Source organism: Phascolarctos cinereus, unplaced genomic scaffold, assembly GCF_003287225.1.
Source record: "Phascolarctos cinereus isolate Bilbo 61053 unplaced genomic scaffold, phaCin_HiC Scaffold_726;HRSCAF=1367, whole genome shotgun sequence".
Lineage (NCBI taxonomy): Eukaryota > Metazoa > Chordata > Mammalia > Diprotodontia > Phascolarctidae > Phascolarctos > Phascolarctos cinereus.
In genome coordinates this window covers 114,688,495-114,708,923 of record NW_027556098.1, presented here as the reverse complement: position 1 = coordinate 114,708,923, position 20,429 = coordinate 114,688,495, and the positions used below count along the sequence as shown (strand labels likewise).

The 20,429-nt window shown below is 37.7% G+C and overlaps 1 protein-coding gene across 8 annotated transcripts in view; it reads left to right on the top strand.

The window, feature by feature from the left end:
• The window catches only part of PARP9 (poly(ADP-ribose) polymerase family member 9), a 57,132-nt gene extending 37,881 nt beyond the window's left edge, over nucleotides 1-19,251 (top strand). For all 8 annotated transcript variants that reach the window (XM_020985944.2, XM_020985948.2, XM_020985943.2 and 5 more), the window contains 5 exons: nucleotides 558-648; nucleotides 6,380-6,754; nucleotides 13,588-13,706; nucleotides 14,395-14,566; nucleotides 18,012-19,251. In XM_020985944.2, the coding sequence (XP_020841603.1) occupies nucleotides 558-648; nucleotides 6,380-6,754; nucleotides 13,588-13,706; nucleotides 14,395-14,566; nucleotides 18,012-18,358 (1,104 nt within the window). In that variant the 3' untranslated portion in view covers nucleotides 18,359-19,251. The remainder of the gene's footprint in view (nucleotides 1-557; nucleotides 649-6,379; nucleotides 6,755-13,587; nucleotides 13,707-14,394; nucleotides 14,567-18,011) is intronic.
• The last annotated feature ends 1,178 nt before the right edge of the window (nucleotides 19,252-20,429 follow it).

The window sequence follows — 20,429 nt, the reverse complement described above, 5'->3', positions numbered from 1 at the left end:
GGAATTTCTCTATGTGCTGTTAAAATACAGAAAATTTATATAGATTGATCTTATGTCCTGCAACTTTGCTGAAGTTATTATTTCAAATAATTTTAGTTGATTCTCTAGAGTTTTCCAAGTAAATCATCATATAGTCTGCAAAAAGTGATAATTTAGTTCTCTTTTTGACCTTGCTTATTCCCCCAATTTCTGTTCTTATTATGATAGCTAGCATTTCTAGCATAATGTCAATTAGCAGTGTTGAGCATAGGTATCGCTGACCTTATTAGATAGGCTTCTTGTTTATCCCCATTACATATAGAACTAGCTCTTGCTTTTAGACAAATATTGCCACACTAAGGAAAGGTCCATTTATTACTATGTGTTTTAATGCTTTTTCACAGAAATAACTTAACCATATCTGGGCTCCAGTTCCTCATTTGTAAAATGAATGGATGGACTCTAAGGTCCCTTCCAGCTCTAAACCTTCAATCTTATCTGTGTAAGCACTATACAGGTTCATTTAACAATAGCTATTGCATTGCTCCACAATTTCTTTTACTTATTGCTCCTTGTAGGCTTTCAACAGTGAGTTGGCCAAGATGAAGACCAAGCAGATGGGACACATGGCACCAAAAATTAATAAAAAAAGTGGTAAAGAGCTCAAAGGTAACAGCAGACATTCAATACATTACTAAGTGAACAATCTCTGAAGAAAATCGAATGGAGAAGAGTAAAGACATGGATGACATTGATGTGATGGCTGATGATGGTATTGATCATCCCACTTAAGTGTCCACGCATTCTGCCATGAACCCTTTTAGACTTAGCCCAACTCTTGCATCCATTAATTCAGTTCAACAAACACGAGCTCAAGTAGCTGTTATGAAGGTGGTGGGAGGCACTGGGTTCCTGAGTATATAGGGAGGCAGATGCTCAACTCACAAATAATCAAGGGAAGGCTGTAATTCTTTCTAAGAAAAGGCTTTGCTTTTCAGCTGCCACTACTAAATCAGTCACTGCCTTTTGTGTCCCTAATGTCAGGTGGATAGAATGGATAGAGGCCAGCACTGAGACTTTGAATGAGGAAGACCTGAGTTTGAATCTTACCTCATACATTTATAAATCGTGTGACCTTGGGCAACTCCCCTAATCTCTCTTAGCCTCAGTTTTCTTATCTGTTAAATAAGGATAATAACATCACTTCCTTCAAAGGGCTGTTGTTAGCATGAAATGAGCATTTTCTGAACTTTAAAGAATATGTAAATTTTAGCTATTGACTGAATTTTGGTTCCATTAACCAAGCTTACTGGAGTTTATTCATCAATATCAATTTTGAAAAAGACCTGGTAGGTGAAACTAATACAAATTATTGAGGATGAGGTGAGTTTAGAAGTCTGTGACACAAGCTTATCACTAACGTTTTAAGCCATTGAAGTGGTCCCTAGCGACATCTCACAAGTTCTAGGCAAGTGTTTTCCTTTACCCCTCAAGTTTTCTAACAAGTGTGAGATGTTTTCATCTCTGTCTACCTTGTGATCTGACAACATCCAGGTATGGGTAAACATCACTAAAATATCCTAAAATAGGAGTCTGATAACTTATATAAAAAAAAGATGAATTATTTATCTCTAGATACTTAGTGTGGCAACTCCTAACACCTTCCATTTATACTTTCTATGTCTTGTGTGTAAATATGTGTTTGCATGTTGTCTCCATTAGAATGCAAGCTCTTTGAGGGCAGAGACTGTGTTTTAGGTTTTTTGGTCATGATTTTTACTTTTTTTGTAACCCTAGCACTTAACAGTACCTAGCACATTGTAGGAGCTTTATGAATGCTTATCTACTGACTCACTATAGATGACAACTGTGATGAGACCTTTTAGTCTCAGAGAGTTGCTTAAGGTTTGAAAATTTAATTGATTAGGGGCAGCTAGGTGGTGCAGTGGATAGAACACTCGCTTTGGAGTCAGGAGGTTCTGAGTTCAAATCTGACCTCGCATACTTACTAGCTGTGTGACCCTGGGCAAGTCACTTAACCCTGTTTGGGGAGAGAGAGAGAGAGAGAGAGAGAGAGAGAGAGAGAGAGAGAGAGAGAGAGAGAGAGATTTAATTCATTATCCCCTGGCCTATAGCATTTCAGTGTCAGAGGGTTGATTTGGGCCACTTCTTCCTGAATACGATTCCAAAATGTGTTCTGTGCTGTTATAGAGATCCAGCCTCAAAGACAGGAAGACCTGAGTTAATGTTTGGCTTCTGTTAATTACAGAGAAGACAGTGCCCTACATTGGTAGAGGAGTTTTCTCATTCATGAGGAAGCCAATGAAATGACAGGTCTAGTTCTAATCCCTTTGAATCAGTAAGAATGATCAATCAGGACAAAGACAAAACTAAAGGAAGCACTTACCTAATAAATAATGGCACTCTTTGTCTGTAACCCTTGACTCAGAGTTCCCAAGCCTCTGGACTCTTACTGAATACATCTGATCCTAGATACTAATCCAAGAAGATCATTGTCTTTCTCGGGCTTTTTGTCCTCGCACAGTTGATCCAGGAAATCTGCAAATATAGTTTGCAGTTTATGTAAGGTTTCCACAAGTGTGGACTAGAAAGTCTATCTAGCTTCTGTATAAGCAATTAGGGTAATACTATAGGGAAGATTTCAAGAGACAGAAATGGGGGAGGGGGAATGTCATTCTAGGTGTAGGGAAGGGAATGAACAAAAGCAGAGAGTCAAGCCTGGAACATATCCTGGAAATCTGGACTACTAGTCTAGTGTGGCTGGGGCCTAGTATATAGAGGAGAGTAGTATGAGATAAGTATGGCACCAGAGACTGGCAGACCTTGGATGAATGAATTAAGCTTCTAATAAATGCTTTTTTCAACATGTCAGAAACAGTTAAATGCTGGGAATATAATGAATAAAACAAGATACTACTTGCTCTCAAGAAGCTTACATTCTAATAGGTGAAGATGAGGGGAAGGGATAAGGGAATATGCATTTATGAATTGCTTACTACGTTCCAGCCACTATACTAAGTGCTTTAGACATATCTCATTTGATCTTCCCAACAACCCTGTGAGGTAGGTGTTGTTATTATTGCCACTTTAGGGCTGAGAAGAGATTAAGTGACTTGTCCAGGGTCACAGACTGGATTTGAACTCAGGTCCTCCTGACTTCAGGGTAGCTAGATGGAGCAGGAGATAGAGCCCCAGGCCTGTAGTCAGGAAGATTCATCTTCCTGAGTTCAAATCCAGCCTCAGATACTTCCTAGCTGTGTGACCCTGGGCAAGTTGCTTAACCCTGTTTGCCTCAGTTTCCTCATCTGTAAAATGAGCTAGAGAAGGAAATGGCAAACCACTCTAGTATCTTTGCCAAGAAAATCCCAGATGAGGACACAACGGGTCAGACATGAAGGAAACAACTGAACAAAAGCTTTCTGACTCCAAACCCAAAGCTACCTAGCTGCCTTTTTTACATGTATTTTATCCATATTACATATATATATATATATATATATAAAAACATATATATACATACATATATACATAAACATGTGTGTGTGTGTGTGTGTGTGTGTATACATAGTTAAGATAATACATATATGGGAGTGGTGGCCAGGGAGGGGATTTTTGGTCTGGTAAGTCACAAGAATGGTGAGTGAGGTCATAGGCCAATTGCTTGCTGTATCCTTGATGTATCAATACTGGTAGTGTTGATTTGATTACTGAAGGCCAAGCTAGGAAGTTTGGACTTTATTTAGCAAGCAACAGTAAATTGTTGAATCTCACCCCTACTCGGTGAGCTCTAGGCTTTCCCATTACCTCCAGGTGGCTAGAGGGAGGTTTGTTTCATCATTAGACTTCCCAAGGTAGCTCTGAAATATTTTAGAGTTGTTTTCCTTTATCTCACTGGGATTATTAAATCTATTGTTTTCCTGGTTCTGCTTACTTCGCTCTGCATCAGTTCATACAAATTTCCCAAGTGTTTCTGAATTTTTCATATCTGTTGTTTCTTATGCTGCAATAATTTTCTGTTATCTTCACATGCCACAATTTGCTTTCATTTTCTCCCATTGATAGGAACTCATTTTTCTTTTAGGTTCCACTGAAGATTTTTGAGGAGAGGGCAGACAAGAACACAGCAGTGCATTAAGAAAAATAATTGGGAAGTGGTATACAAGATGGATTGGGGAGGACATAGTTTTCAGACAGAAAGGCCATTTAGGAAGTTACAAAAGCCACAATAATAACACACATATAGTGTTTTAAAGTAAAATTTCTAATGGTTCTCAGAGGCAGATAGTGTAATTATTACTATTTCCATTTTATAGATGAGAAAAATGAGGCATGAGAACATTAAAATACTTGTCTAGTGCTAGTCACATAGTGGTAGACCCAAGATAATAAAGGCGAAAGAAATTTGGGTCTGAATTGGGATGGTTTTAGTTGGAGTCAGAGGAAGGGATAGATGTGGGAGATTTAGTACAAGTAGAACTGATAATATTTGGTAATTGATTAAATAGGGTGAGGAAGAGGGAATAATCAAAGATGACTCCAAGACTGGGAGCCTGGGATGCTAAGATGATGGTGGAACATTAATAGAAATAGAGGAGTTAGGGAAGCATAGGTCTGAGGGAGAGGAAGAGAACATGTATTTATTAAGCACCATCTATGTGCCAGGCACTGTGCTAAATGCTTGATGAATATTATCTCTCTTGATCTTCACAACACCTCTGGGAGCTAACTACTATTGTTATCCCCATTTTACATTTGAAGAAACTGAGACAGAGAGAAGTTAAGTGACTTGCCGAGGTCAGACTATAGTTAGTGTCTGAGGTCAGATTTGAATTGAAGTCTTTGTGATTCTATACTCAACCCTCTCTATACTGTGCCATCTAGCTGCCTTGTTTAGAAGGAGAAGCTAAGTAGAGCTTTAGATGTTAAATTTGAGATGCCATCAAGACTTCAGATGAACCAGTTCCAACCTTTATTGCCTCATAACTTTCTAAGTGATCATCATGCCTCCAGTCTGTCCCTTAGCTTACTTCCCTGTCAAATGGGGATACAAGGGACCATTAGAAACATAAGACTGGAGCCCTTGAGGATGTGGGGTAGTTATAGATTTGAGAGTCATTTGCAGAGAGATTGTTCTGAGCCAGGCCCTGACTCTTGCTGCTGTAGTGGTTCAAGCTGTTTAACACTTAACAGAAAGAAGTTCACTTACAAGCAACACGAAAAGATCATTAGTAAGGACATGTCATTGATTCATGTAGGCATAGCTTCCCTGGCTCTGTTTGCTGTGTTGGGGACTGGTCAGAATCATGTGTAAAGTCTTTGGAGCGCCACATTCATTAGGTGATAAAGTTATGTCACAGACTTCAACCTTGGTCGCCTGGATCAACCAAGTCCTTAGGATGTTTTTATTACCTTTTCAGGAAAGATAAGCAAAACAAAACACTAGATTAGCTTGCATGACGCTAGTTGGCACTCCTGCAACAAAGACAATAATGAAAGCCATGGAAATGTTAGAGATTACCAAAGTAAAGGATGAGAGTGAAACAGAGACAGAAAGATAGAGACAGAAATAAATGGAGGAGGGGTGAGGGATGGAGGAGAGAGAGAAAAGAGAGATAGAGATAGAGGAGGGAGGAAGGGAAAGGCAGAGAGAGAAAAGAGAGAGACAGAGATGTGGGGAGGGAGAGCAGAAAGAGACAGAGGCAGAGATTGAAAGAGGGAGAGAGGAATGGGGAGAGACACACACACAATGCATTTGGGACGAACTTTGGAGTACACACACACACACACACACACACACATTTTAAGGAGCAGGAACAGGATGAAGAGCCAACAAAGTCAGAGTATGTAGGCAGGTAGGAAAATAAATTGCAGAGTCAAAGGAGTTAAGGGGTGAGGACAAACAAAAGATCACTGAATTTGTCATGCAAAGGTCTGTAGTGCCTTTGGAGGGAACCATTTTAGTAAAATGGTGGCAGCAGAAAGCCAGATAAGGGAGCTGATAAGTGGATGGTGAGAAAGTTGGAGCAGAAAGTATAAACTCTTCTTTCTAGTATGTTAGACAATGAAGGGGGAAGAAAGTGAATTATTTGAAGGCTCAGTGGGGCCAAGGTTTCTTAGGATGGGGAAATCTTATCATGTTTATAGACTCAGTGAAGGACCCAGAAAAAAGACAATGAAGATACATAAGAGACCAGATAGAATGAGATCTTGGGCATGTAGGGAGGTGGGCAGCTTTACAAGAGATGTGCACCATCTTTTCCTTTGAGACAAGAGGACAGGAGAAGAGGAATGAGGATGTCTTTGGTGGGGCCTGCGGATGTGACTCCATTGTTTAAAGCCCATTTGGCCTTGGTATTTCTGTTCATGGTGGTCTTTTCAGTTCTACAGTGGTCCAGAGAAGGGCAAAAAGAAGCTGAGCTTGAAGAAGCCCAACCTCCTTCGATCCATCTCATAGGGAACAGCAAGGAACAACTGGTTGCTGCTAAAAAGTGGATCTTCGAGTTGTTGCAGGCCCAGGAGTGCCGCTTTATTGAAAACAATCATATCTTCTACCTTGGCAAAGAGGAGCATGACAATTTGTATCATCTAAAGAACAAGTTTGAGGTTTCCATCTCAGAAGAGATCAGCTCTGGGAAGGCGACCCTGGAGATTAGAGGAAGACTGAATAGCATCATTCCTGTGATGTTGCATATTGAAAATCTGCTGTGGCTTGTACAGAGAGACTATGCAGAGAAACACTATCGTAGGCTAGCAGGTAAGTGCCTTGTCATTCAAAGCCAGTGAGAGAAGCCATAAGACTCTTTTGTAGTACCTCTTTTAGCATTCATGTGTTGACCAGAGGGCTGCTAAAATTGTTTTTTATTCTTCTTTTCCTTTCTTTCTTGAAATAGATCATTCTGTCCATGGCCTTAAAATGCTAAAATTTAAAATTAGAATGTAAATTTCAGTTTTGTGGTCTGTGCTATTGAATCATCTCTAAGAGGTGCAGTGACCCTCTCTACCTTTTCACTTACAATAACATTAGAAGTCTATATAGAGCTTTAAAGTTTGCATACACACATTATCTCATTTGATCCACACACAATCCCACATCTAAGATGTCAGAAAAAAGATGGTTTATCAACAGTCTATGGATAAAGATTGAGGGGACTTGGACCAGAGCAAACAGACCCAGAATCCTGGGCAGTGATGACTGGGGATCAGCCCCCATCTGATCTTATCTCTGAGGAGCCTGCAGTCAGACTCCTCTGGTTTCTTCCTAAACCTGGAGTGATTATAACTGTAGACTTGGATTGTTTAACCCCCTCACATCTAAAGTTATGAGAATTAGATTTATAATTTCTTCTCTCTCTAATATTTTTTCCAAGTTATTTTTTTTCTTCCGGCAGTAAACACAATACTATGTTTCTTCAGTTCCTTTAGCTTAATCTTTTTTTTCCTTGACTCTACTCTCACAAACTCTCTTTCCATCCTCTTGTCCCCTTCTTTTACCCCTTTGCCTTAAGTTTTGCTTATTACTTCTTTTTTCTCTATTGCTTTCATCTGCTTATATAATTCTCCCCCCTACTTTTCCCCTTTTAGTCAATTACATTCTTTCTTCTTTTCCTCCCCTTCAACTATTTGTATTTATTGGTTTTAAATTTTTCATTGTTGTACCCTTTTCCAAAAAGGACTCCTCTCCCTCTCTTCATTATCTGATTATCTGCACTGATTAGTCCATCACTCATCTATACCTTTCTCTGGTTACTGCCCCTCCCAAAATCTCTTCCCTTTGTCCATGCTCTCCCATTGCTTCTGGTGTCAGTTGCAAACTCCCCACCTCTTAAATCCAGGTCATCACCAATAGTTTTTACTTTTTTCTTGCCACCGAACTTCAATAATTCTGGAGGAGAGAATGAGGCTGCCTACTTTGCATAGCTCTGCCTCATTAAAATCCAATTCATATACAAGTCAATCATCACCCTTTTGATGTCATTAGTCCTTTTCAAGAACAAAGGATGAACAACAATAAGAAGGCTTTACTCTTAGATTCAGTGTCCCCCATAGAATTGGTCCATTCTGTCATGATTAAGAGTGGCAGCTCGGGCTTAGGATGCCCCTTTTCTAAGGGGAACCTAACCATCTAGCTCTTCACTGATAATTTGTTCCAATAGGTGAATATATTATTATATCACTTCCAGGTGATTTATGATAAATAGATCAGGGCATCTTGTCACATTCGATCATTTGGTCAAGAATAAATAGACATTCTTGTCACAAGCATCTGTTCCCCAGACCTACACTCTTGAGTTGTTCGTATACAAGTAGGTCCTGATTAATGCAAATAACTCATTCCCTGAAGTGGTCATTTGCATCTTGTGAAGTGGTCATATGTACTCAAAGCCACATTATTTGAAGTTATAGTTATGTAAAATATCACAATTGGTTCCATTCTAATGGAATCATGGAGTGCAAATTCAAATAATAGGAAATTTCATTTCAGGAAATTCATTATTTGCACAATTTGGGACCTGGCTGTACTCACATTCTTAAAGGGTGCCTATTCAAGGTGGAGTCACATAGGTCAAGAGAGATCCAATGCCAGATTTAATTCTGCTTAACTACTGATACTATAGAAAATAGTTAACATTTATGTAGTATAGATTTGTATAATGTTTTGTGGTTATCTAAGTCCACCAACTTATCATTTCCTACACTACAGCAATATTCCAAACTTATACTGTCAAGTTATTTTAGTCTAAAATAATATTGTTTAACATGGCTGATGTATAGTGTAGTTTCCCTATTTTTCTTTTGATTAAATCAATTTTAGCTTTAACTTTGTCTGAGATCATAATTACTACCCCTGCTTTTTTCCCCAATAAGTATTACTCCTTATCTTTATTTTATGCTTGTATGTGTCTTTGATTTCCTATCCCTCATTACTCCTCTACTTTACTTCTACTTTGCCCTCTTATTGCTTAACCTAGTCTCCTTAAAAGAGCCCTCCCTTATCCTCTCCACGCCCCCTTTCCCACTACTCTCTTGTTTCTATCTGAATTTAGAATACTTTGATAGCCCTCTATATATAATGTGTGTGTGTGTGTGTGTTATTCCCTCTTTATCCCATTGCCATTAATCTAGATACCCTTTTATACTCCCCTTTATCCTATTTCTTCACCCTTTTATTTCTTTATAAACTTAAATGACTTTTATTTCCTTCCAAAATATATACATACATACATACATACACACACACATATTTCATATATATGTGTATATGTGTGTGTGTGTGTGTGTGTGTGTGTATACACGTTGCTCTCTCTTTAACCCAGATCTGATACGAATAGGGTTCCCTCTAAAAATCCTTCCCTTTTCCTCTCTCCCCTCCCTATCCCCTTAGCCTTTTATTTCTTTCTGAATTTAGAAGACTTTTACACATATACATAAATGTCTGTATGTGTGTGTGTATTTATTTCCCTTTTTTTAACACATGAGAATAGGGTTCCAGAACTACCAGCCCTCCTCCCTCATCTAATTTCTCTGTCTGTTCTTCCTCTCACACTTCGTTTTACTTTATAGTATCACATCATACTCAGGTCTACCCTCAGTCATTCTTTTGAACTACCCAATTACTAATAACAATGCTGGACATACGTTTTATGTTTCCTCATATAAAAAGCAAACAGTTTGTCCTTACTGAGTCCCTCGTGATCAGTCTTTGATGTGTACCTTATATTTCTCTTGGATCTTATATGTCAAATTTTCTTGTAAGTTCAGGGTTTTGTGCAACTAAATCCTGAAAGTCTGGCAATTTATTGAATGTCTTTTTTTTTCATTCAGGATTATGCTTAACTTCTTTAGGTATGATATTCTCGGCCACAACCCCAGTTCTTTTGCTCTTTGATATATAGTATTCCAAGATCTGTGGTTTTTTTTTATGGTTGCTGCTGTCTTATATGGCTATAATTGTGGCTCTGCCATATTTGAATTTTTTTCTTGTTGCTCATAATATTTTCTCCTTGAGCTAGGGGTCTCAGAATTTAACTATGATATTCCTGAGGGTTTTCCTCATAGGGTCTCTTTCAGGTGGTGAGTGGTGGATTTTTTTTTTCCATTTCTACTTTCCCCACTTGTTCCAATGCTTCAGGAAAACTTTCTTTAATTATTTCTTTTTAAAAATTATTTCTTATATTATCATATCAAGATTCTTTTTTTGATCATAGCTTTCAGGTAGTCCAATTATTCTTATGTTTTCTCTTCTTGATCTGTTCTCCAGATCAGTTGTTTTCTCATAAAATGTTTCACATAATCTTCTTTTTTCATTCCTTATATTTTGTTTTATTATTTCTTGGTCTCTTATAACTTTACTGGATTCCTTTTGCCCAATTCTAATTTTCAAGGAGTCATTTTCTTCTTTAAGATTCTGGATCTCATTTTCCAGTTGGCCAATTTTCTTTTTAAAATCTTGGGTTTTTTGGATTGTTTCTATTTTTTAAAAAAAAATTGTCTTCAATCTCTCTCATTTGATTTTTAAAGTCTTTTTTAACATTCTTCTATGAATTTTTTTGGGCAGGTGACCATTAGACATTACTCTTTTGGTTAGGAGAGGCTTTTTTTCCCTTCAATATCCTCCTCTGAAGATGAACTCCAGTCTTCTTTATTCCCATAGTAACTTTTTATAGTTGGATTCTTTCTCCTTTGCCTGCTCATTTTAAAAAAACATTATAGCAGTTGTTATTGTAATCACCTCTACTCCTGGCATATGGGGGATGGTACTTCTGGCCTTAGGTCCTCCTTCAGTTGTCTCCTCTGGCTTGGAACTGAAACCAAGAACTCCACTGTAAGTGCCCACAGCAAGCTGCATCCTTACCCACTGCTTCTGCACTCTCTGCACATATTGGTTCCTTCTCTCCCAGGACCACTTCTTGGCAGCACAGCTGAGCCTGCCATCCCTCATCAGCAGAGGTTTCCTCAATCTTCTCCTGTTCAGACCCCCAGCTCCTCACACTGTCAAGGAGGTGAAAATTCCTGTGGTGGGGGCTGAGGCTACCTCCCATCCCAGGTAGCCCCAGGGCTTGCTGATTGCTGTTTCAGTGGAACTAGCCTGGAAGTATTTATGCTTCACAGGAACCAAGCCTTGATCCTGGGATATTTCTTCAGATCTCCTGTTGCCCTGGAGGGTCACTGTTCTGCAACAACTCTTGTTTATTTTTACCACTCTACATTCTCCTTGAGGTGAAATTTTATCTTTTTTGGGGGGTGAAATCTGAGAGCTTGGAATTTTCTGACCTACTCCACCATCTTCCCAGAATCCTCTCTCTGTTTTGCAGTTTTTAAAGCACTTGTCTCAGCAGAGCCTTATGAGGTAGGTAAGCCTAAGCATTAAAGTCCTCATTTTAGAAATGGGGAAAGTGAAGTTTAGGTTTTACAGCTAGCAAATAGTAGAGCTTGCTTCATACCCAGATCTAGGGCATATTACTCTGCACTATAGTTGCTCCTTTGTTTCCATGTACACTACACAGGAAATGTTCAATCAAGGATTGTGAAATAAAAGGCAGAGCAGTAATAAAAGAAAGAGTAAAGCTCAATGCAATCATTCAATTGATTATTCATTCATTTATTTAATAAATATTCACTAAGATGTACAGGAGGAGACTGTGCTAGTTAGAAATTTTAAGAAAAAGATAAAAAGAAAGTCTCAGTGGCAATTAAGTTGTACAGTGAATAGCATGTTGGACTCAGCATCAAAAAGACTGGAGTTCAAATCCTACCTCAGACACTTTCTAGCTATGTGATCATGGGCAAGGTCACTTACCTCTCTCAGACTCAGTTTCCTCATCTGTAAAATGGGGATAATATTAACACTTACTTCACAGGGTTGTTGTGAGGGTAAAATGAGATACTGTTCACAAAATATTTGGAAAACTATATAGCACTATGTAAAACCTAAAATTATTTTTGTTGCTATTGTTATTAATTATAGGAAAGAACAAAAAAAAGCTCCTGTCGAATTCCTTGCCTTCAAATAGCTTATATTCTAATGAGGTGGCGGCAGGGGAGTCAGACATCATTCTCTTTAGCACTACTTCATCAATTTTGGGGTTTTTGTTTCTTCTGCTTTTAGTCTTCAGAATAAGAGGCAGAATAAGATTGGCAAAAAGTCTGCAACTTATGGTCTTAGAGAGTTGCTGAGGGGCCTTAAGAGAGTGAGTGACATGTCACTGCTCACACAGTAAGTATCAATCCAGGTCATGGACCTAAGTGTTCCTGACTCCAAGGCCAGCTCTCCATCTGCTAGACCACACTGAATCGCTCTGATTCATTTTATTCCAATGTATAGATTTTATAGAGGTCATGGGGCATGTTGGTTAAGAGAGCTAGCCTTGGAACCAGAGAGCAGCTCCTGCCTATGACCCACACTGGTTTCACTTGTGACTCTGAGTAAGCTGTTTAAGCTGTCAGTGCTCTAGGCAAGATTCTAAACTGCAGAGAAGGCGCTGACCTGCATTGGTACAGGGAGTATTCTCACCTGAGAGTTCACTGTATCGGTGAACAAGTCCGGTTCCTATCCTTTTTAATCTCTAAATACAAACCAGCATTCTCCTAGCTAAACTTCTAGTTACCATTGAAATTTACTTGTTTGCTTGATACTTATAAGTGTCTCTGCTACCAGAGTGTGACACTTGGGTTTCAAGGTTTTATCATCTTTCCCTTGAGCTAAGTGTTCCAGAAGCAAACAGTTAGAAAGACCTAGAACTTGTTTTCATTTGGTTTTTATCCTCTGATTTTTTCTAATTAATCTATATTCAGTTGATTAAGTAATATATCGTAGAGTACCTCCTCAGCTGCTAAATCAGGAAAGGGAAAGGAATTTGTCCTGGGATTTTATTGGTGAGGGGAGCTTCCAGGTGCAGAAATCCCCACTACCCATACAGGTTGGCACATTCTCTGCAACTTACAGTTATGGAGAGTGGCTTGGGGCAACTGAGAGGCTAAGGACTTGTCTAAGGTCATACAACCAATACCTATCAGAAGCAGGACTTGAACCCAGATCTTCCTGTCTTTGAGGCTAGCTCCCTATTCATTATGTGCACTATCGCTCAGATGTTAAATAAGTGAAATAGCAGATGTAAATAAGCTCTGTCTTTTGTTGCTGAAAGCCCTGGTGGGCTGCAAAAAAATCACACTGTAAAAGTAATTTCTTATGGTCAACATCTTAACTGGTACAGCCCTTTCATATTAGTACTGTTTTTCCCCCAGGCATCCAATTGCACTCTACAGCCCCAAAGGCTGCATCATATTCATATACAATTTGTGTAGCTATTCCCTTATTGATGGGTACCTTCTTTGTTTCCTGTTTTTTGCTTCCAACAAAAAGTGCTGCTTTGAATATTTTGGTTATTTCCCTTCTATCTTCAACTACATGCTCTTCCCAATATCCCACACTGCCTTTCAAGACATTATGGCACTCACTATCCACTCTAAATAGGGGGAGGAATGCAATTTGGGCTGTGGTTAGTATGACCGGTATGATCTGGATTTTAAGTTGTTAATCTTTTCATAGACTACAGTCATTATTTCAGAGATTGTTTTCCTTCTGTCTAGAATGCCAGTTATCTATCCAGCCACAAGATAGACATTTGTTTGAGCAGGACTTTTTGAAAGAAAAGAAACTCCAGGAAAAGAAGATAAAGTTTGAAAAAGCGGGTTTGGAAGCACAGAAGGTAATAGCCATAATTTAAGTGAATATAATATAGAGGAAGGTCTCACTAATCATATTCATTTAATTTAAATTATTTACTTTTTACTTAAGCCTTGGTGATGTGGTTAAATGAAAACCTTAGCACCTGATGCCTATAATACAATTATTCACTTAGTAGGACTAGAGAATTAAGCTGTGTGCATGTATGTATGTGTGTGTGTTGGGGTAGAGAATGGGGTAGAGTGGGGAGAATGCAAGTTGGAGGCTCAAAGGGCAAAGATTAGAATCAAGAAAAAGTCATCTGGATTATTCTTTTTGTCCATTCCAATGAATAGAAATGAGCTAGGGGTTGATGGTGAGACTAGGAGAGGGGCTTAGAGACTTTGGGGTAAAAGAATTCCATAATTTAATTCAACAAGCATTTATTAAAAAAACCTACTGTGTGCCAGGCACTGTACCAAATGGTTAGGAAATAGAGACAAAATGACAGTTGCTGTCCCCAAGGAGCTTGAATCCTCTTGGAAGCTGGGTTAGGGAATTACTAGTGATCAAGGGATCAATTTGACATTAATTTGACATTAAATGCAACTGGAGTGAAAAAAAAAAGCATGCCTGTTAGCTTTTTCTTTTTAAGGGAGTCAGGGCAAAACTTGCAGCCCTTCTCTCCACCCTCCTCTTTAATCAGTTTGTTTCATTTCTTTGGCTAACAGGTTGAAATGGTCCACAATTCCATCCTTTTGGCTGCCTTTGAAGGCAAGAAGACAATTCAGAGTAAAAAAGCACATGGGAACACATGCCTTATGCTATACCAAGAAGTTCCACAGCAATTCTGTGACCTTGTAAACAGAGCTGGTTTCCAGAGAATATACTCCATGCCTCCGGGTAGGTCTCAACCCCTTTTTGTGATACTGTTCCAGTCCACTGGGGGAACTGGCAAGCAGACAGCAGCTAGAGGGATCTCAGCAATTACCCAGAGATTGGCCCTCTTGTTCAGAGTTCCTTTGATCCAGTTGTGGCAAAGGGACTTTGGAGGATTGGTTGCAAAATCACTTAAATTTTTGTGTCACCATTTTCCTTTAATATCTTTTCATTTATTTATTTATTTATTTTGCTGATGGCTTTTATAAATTTTAATTTCATTTTTTTCTTCCTTTTTTTTTTGCTTAGAATTTAAACAAAATCATTCCACTGATTCTCTTTTGCCTCTCCCATCCCCAAGTAGAATGTATATTTTTCACAGCAAACTAGAGAAGACAGTTTCCATTACTCCAGAGGGAGATTTTTTGAGTTCATAACAACAACCAAACAGTTAACGTTTAAAAAATACAATCTAATTTTATTTTTAATTCTAAATTCCCTCCCTCTCCCACCTATTGAGAAAACACAAAAAACAAACCCATTAAAAATATGTAATCAAGGATAACAAACTCCTGCATTAGCCATGCTAGCCGTCTCAATTTGCTTCAATATTCTTGGGAGTCCATCACTGCTCTATCTCAAGGTGGAGAGCATGTTGTTGATGAGATGTCCTAGGCCTTTCAAAATTGATTGTTTCAATGTTGTCATCACAATGTAGTCATGTATAAATTGTTCTCCAAGGTCCTCCTCACTTTTCCCTGCATCTTTCCATTCAAGTCTTTCCAGGTTTCTCTGAAATTATCCCTTCATCATTTCTTAATTCACATAATATTGCTTCACATTTCTATGCCATAGCTTGTTCAACCATTTCTCAGTTAACAGACATCCACTCAGTTTCCAATTCTTTGCCACATATTAAAAGAATAGCAACAATTTTTTTTGTACACATTAGTGCTTTTCCTCTTTGTTTGATCTCCTTGAGGTGTAGATCTAACAGCAGCAATGTCGGTGAGTTAAAAGGTGTGCACAGTTTAAGAGCTTTTGGGGCATAATTCCAAATTACTTTCCAGAATGGTTGGACCAGTTCACAGCTCCAGCAACAGTGTATTAATATATATTTCCCCAAAATCCATACAGTATGTTTCTTCCTTTTTTTTTTGGATCAACTTTTCCAGTTTTATGGGTATGAGGTAGTACCTGAGAGTTATTTTAATTTGCATTTGTCAAGTTATCAGTGATTTGAAGCATTTTTCAATATGGCTATTGATATTTCTTCTTCTAAAAAGTGCCTATTCATATCTTCTGACCATTTATCAATTAGGATTAGTTTTGTTTGTGCAAAACCTTTTTAATTTTATGTAATCAAAATTGTCCATTTTAATCTACTGTAAACCCTTCAATTTTACATTTGATCATTAACTCTTCCTATATACATAGATCTGACAAGTAATTTCTTATATGCTCTTCTAATTTGTTTATGATGTTACCCTTTATATCTAAAACATGTGCCTCATTTGGAGTTTGTCTTGCTAAATGGTGTGAGATGTTGATCTATATCTACTTTCTGTTAGACTACTTCCCAATTTTCCCAGGAGTTTTTGTAGAGCAGTGAGTTCTTTCTCCATTGACTGGAATCTTTGAGTTTGTTAAATACTAAGCAACTATGTACATTTGCTTCTGTATATTTTGTACCTGATCTGTTTTACTGATCAACATCTCTTTTTTTCACCCTGTCCCAAATTTTTTTTTGATGATTTTATGATATATTTTGAGATCTGGTATGGTTAGGTCCTCTTCCCACTTTTTCCAATAATTTGTTTGATATTCTTGACCTTTTGCTCATCTAGATGAATTTTACTTAGTTGATGAATTTTTTCAAGCCCTATATTCTTTGGTAGTTTGATTGATTTGGCGCTAAATAAGTAAATCAATTTTGGTAGTATTGTCATTTTTTATTATATTGTCATGGCCTACCCATGAGCAATTACTATTTCTCTGATTAAGCAGTTGTGCCTTTATTTATGTAAAGAGAATTTTGTAATTATGTTTACATAATTTCTGTGTGTGTCTTGGCAGGTAGCTTCCCAAACATTTTATCCTATTGGTAGTTATTTTGAAGAGAATTTCTCTTTCTATCACTTCCTGCTGGATTTTATTTGTAATAGAAATGCTGATGATTTGTGTGAATTTATTTTACATTCTGCCACTTTGCTGAAGTTGTTAATTATTTTCTATTGATTTCTAGTGCTTTTTTTCTTACAGGAATGGATATTGTAACTTGTTAAAAGCCTTCATTTGAGTATAATTGTCCCTATTTAACAGATGAGGAAATTGAGAATGCCTACTTTGTATGGTTGTTATGAGGATCAAATGAGACAATATTTGTAAAAAGCACTTAGCACAGTGCTTGGCACATAGTAGGACATATATAGATGTTTATTCCCTGTCTCCTCTGAAACTGAGAGATGTGAAATGATTTGCTTGAAGTCACATGACTAGTAAGTTGCAGAGCCAGAATCTTAACCCAGGTCTCTCTGACTCTAAATCCAGAACTTTTCCCATTCTGCCATACTATGGGTCTCTCAGGCATGAAGGGGCAGAAAGAAAATCTCCTTAAACCTTTAAGTCCCTTTAAGGATGGAATGTTTCCTTGGAGATTTCCTTAAAGGACCAGACATATTAGAAACCAAGAATCTGGAGAGGAAGCAATATAATACCAGATTGGAGTCAGATAATTTAATAATAATAGCCAGCCAATAATAATAGCTAGCATTGATATAGCTCCTATCATGTGCCAGGCATGTGCTATGTGGTTGAAAAATAATACCTCATTTCATCCTCACAACAGTTCTGGGAGGTAGATACTATTATCATCCACATTTTACAGCTGAGAAAACTGAGATAAACAGAGGTTAAGTAATTTGCCCAAAGTCACATAGGTAGTAACTGTTTAAAGATCAATTTGAATTTAGGCCTTTCTGACTCCAGGACCAGCACTCTATCCATTGTGCCTCCTGGTGCCTAATTAGGTTTTGAACCTAATCTAGGTTCAAAATCTTGACTCTGCCTATTTACTAGCAATGTACCTTAAGCAAGTGACTTGCATTTCTGGACCTCAGTTTCCTCACTGCTACAATGATGGAATAAGTGACCTTTCAGTTCCCTTGATGAAAATTAATGAATAAACTTATAGTATTACCAGGGAAGTAAAAGTTGGCCCATCTACCGAGGGATTCATATCAAACATTAACTTAAGTTAAATTGTTCTTTTGATTCTCTCTGTGTCAGGCTTAATGGTACTCTCCTTCACTTTGAGGGAGTATGTGTGACTGAAGATACAAAAAGAGAGTGGAAAGTGGGGAGAGGTGGATGGTAGCTGCATGTATTTGGTATCCAAATAAGGAATGTTAACTTTCAGATGAGACTCACCTTCCTAGCTCTCACTGTTTTGTTTGTTTTCTTCCATTAGACCACCAATATGGCTATGGCATCTACTTCAGAAAGAACCTCAAAAACTTGGTAGACAACCTCAGGAAGACCTCTGACTCTGACCGCATGATCTATGTGTTTGAGGCTGAAGTGGTCATAGGTTCCTACTGTGAGGGCAATCCAACCTACATTTCTCCTCCTCCCCTAGGTTCAGGAACCATGGATACCTATGACAGTGTTGTCGACAATGTCAAGAACCCAGAGACCTTTGTCATTTTTGACAGCACACAGGCTCTGCCACAGTTCTTGTGGACCTGTGTGTTGAAAAAGAGTGGTTTCTCCCAAATGGAGGCCAAGAGTAAGGGCTTAACAAGCTCCTATATCTAATAGTCATGTCATGTTTCTCCAAGTAATGGCTTAGTTACTTAAAAAAAAAAGTCTCCTAAGCACCTCACCTAAAAAATAGATAAGACAGTGCGTGGAAACAGACCAGCTATGCATTTGTATCCCAGTGCCTTCAACTAGGCTTCATCCTCTTTAAAAAAAATTAGAGGGGTAGGGTTATAAAAGGTCATAAAACCTTCCTGGGAGAAAAGGAAAGGCTCTCTGAAAGAGAAACGAAGTTTTGAGAGAAAATGTCTACTTTTTCTACTTCCCTTTTCTGTATGAAAACTAGCATCTATATTGTGCTTTAAAGTTTGCACAGCCCTTTACAAATATTATCTCATTTGATCCTCACAACAGCCTTGGGAAGTAGGTGCTCTTATTATCAGTTTCCTGATCTGATCTAGAAAATGGGGATAGCGCTTGGTATATCCTACTTCATAGGTTGTTTTGAGGCTCATATGGGACAATATTTGCATAAAGTGCTTTGCAAACCTTTTAGTACCATGTAAATGCCAGGTAGTGTTATTATTGCTCATTTTAAGTTGATTTATTCATTTAAGATATATTGCAATATATGGTGAGATTTCTCTAATTCCATTTTCCCTATGCTGCTATGATTTGGACAAGTTTTTAATCAAATAGTGCCTTTCTTCTCCAATGTTTTCATATCTCATGTTTTTCAAACATTAGTTTATTATTTACATTTATTCTTGTTCAGAATTATCTAATGTGTAATTTCAGCAAGTATCACTTTGACTTTTTTCCTGTTTCGCAATTCCCCCATATTATTCATGTCTGCCCCTCCTATGTGCATTTTATCATTTTCTCTAAATCTATGAAGTAGCTCATTGGCATTTTAATATTTCTATTAAATAAAATCTAAAAAAAATTAATTTAGAGTAATATTGTTATCTTTACATTATTGTAATATGTGCTGGCTGTCTCTTCATTTATATAATTCTTCCCTTTTTCCTATTGATTATTTTATAGTTTGTAGTTATTTTTTAAAGCTAAGTCTCATGGTTTTCTTGGGAGGTTAATTCAACAGTATTTCATACATTTCATCACATTTGTAAAAGGAAATTTTTACTTATTTTTTGTTAATGATAGCCAGGAATGTTTATTTTTGTGATGTTACTTTGTATCATTTTATCTTACTGAAAGCTATTATCTTGATTAATATTTTTGTTGAATCCCCTAGGTTTTCTAAACAATCATGCCACCTTCAGACATAAATATTTTAATTGCTTTTTTGCTTATGAATATATTTATTTCCCTTTTTTGTGCCTTATTACTACAACTAGCATTCCTAAAAGTAATAATAATGGCAAGAGTGGCCAGCACAACTTTTCTCTGTTCTTAGTGGGAAAAACTTTGATGTTTATTCATTACAGATGTCACACCATTGCTCCAAGGATTCTGGACTCATATGGCCTGGGATTTTTTCCCTTGAAGGCTGAGCTTTTTTTTTTTAATTTTTATTTATTATTCCATTCATAGTTAACCTAGGAAAATCTCCTAAGCAAAGCTTAGGTATAGCTTTGTCTGTTTCTTCAAAGATATGTAATAAGATCCTCAATTCCACATAGGTGCTCAGTCTACAATAGTATTGTTGGGCATGGGACAGTCTTTTGTGTCTCCTTTCACAGACAATGTCTAAGACTCAAAGGATTCAGTTCAGCCCATGAACAAATATAGGAATATAAATTACTCGAAAGCCCATTAGACTCTTTCAACTCCCCCTTCCCCCAACCCACCACCACCAATGCCAACCAAAGATAAAGACACTAAGAAAGTTTCTTAACAATTTTTCTTCACCATCCTCCTACATTGTATGAGCAACTACAGAAATTTCAGGGAGGGTTGGCAAAATTCAAATATGTCTTTCATGACATGGTTTTAGTTTTGCAGCTATGGGGAAGTCCTCTTTCTCCACCAGAATGTACACTGTAGAAGAATCCTTCTCCTTTGGGTGGAGGGAGAGGTGGATAAAGGACATATGAAGTAAGATGCTATCTGCATCCAGAGAAAGAACTGATAAACAGAAAAATTTTACACATATATACCTATT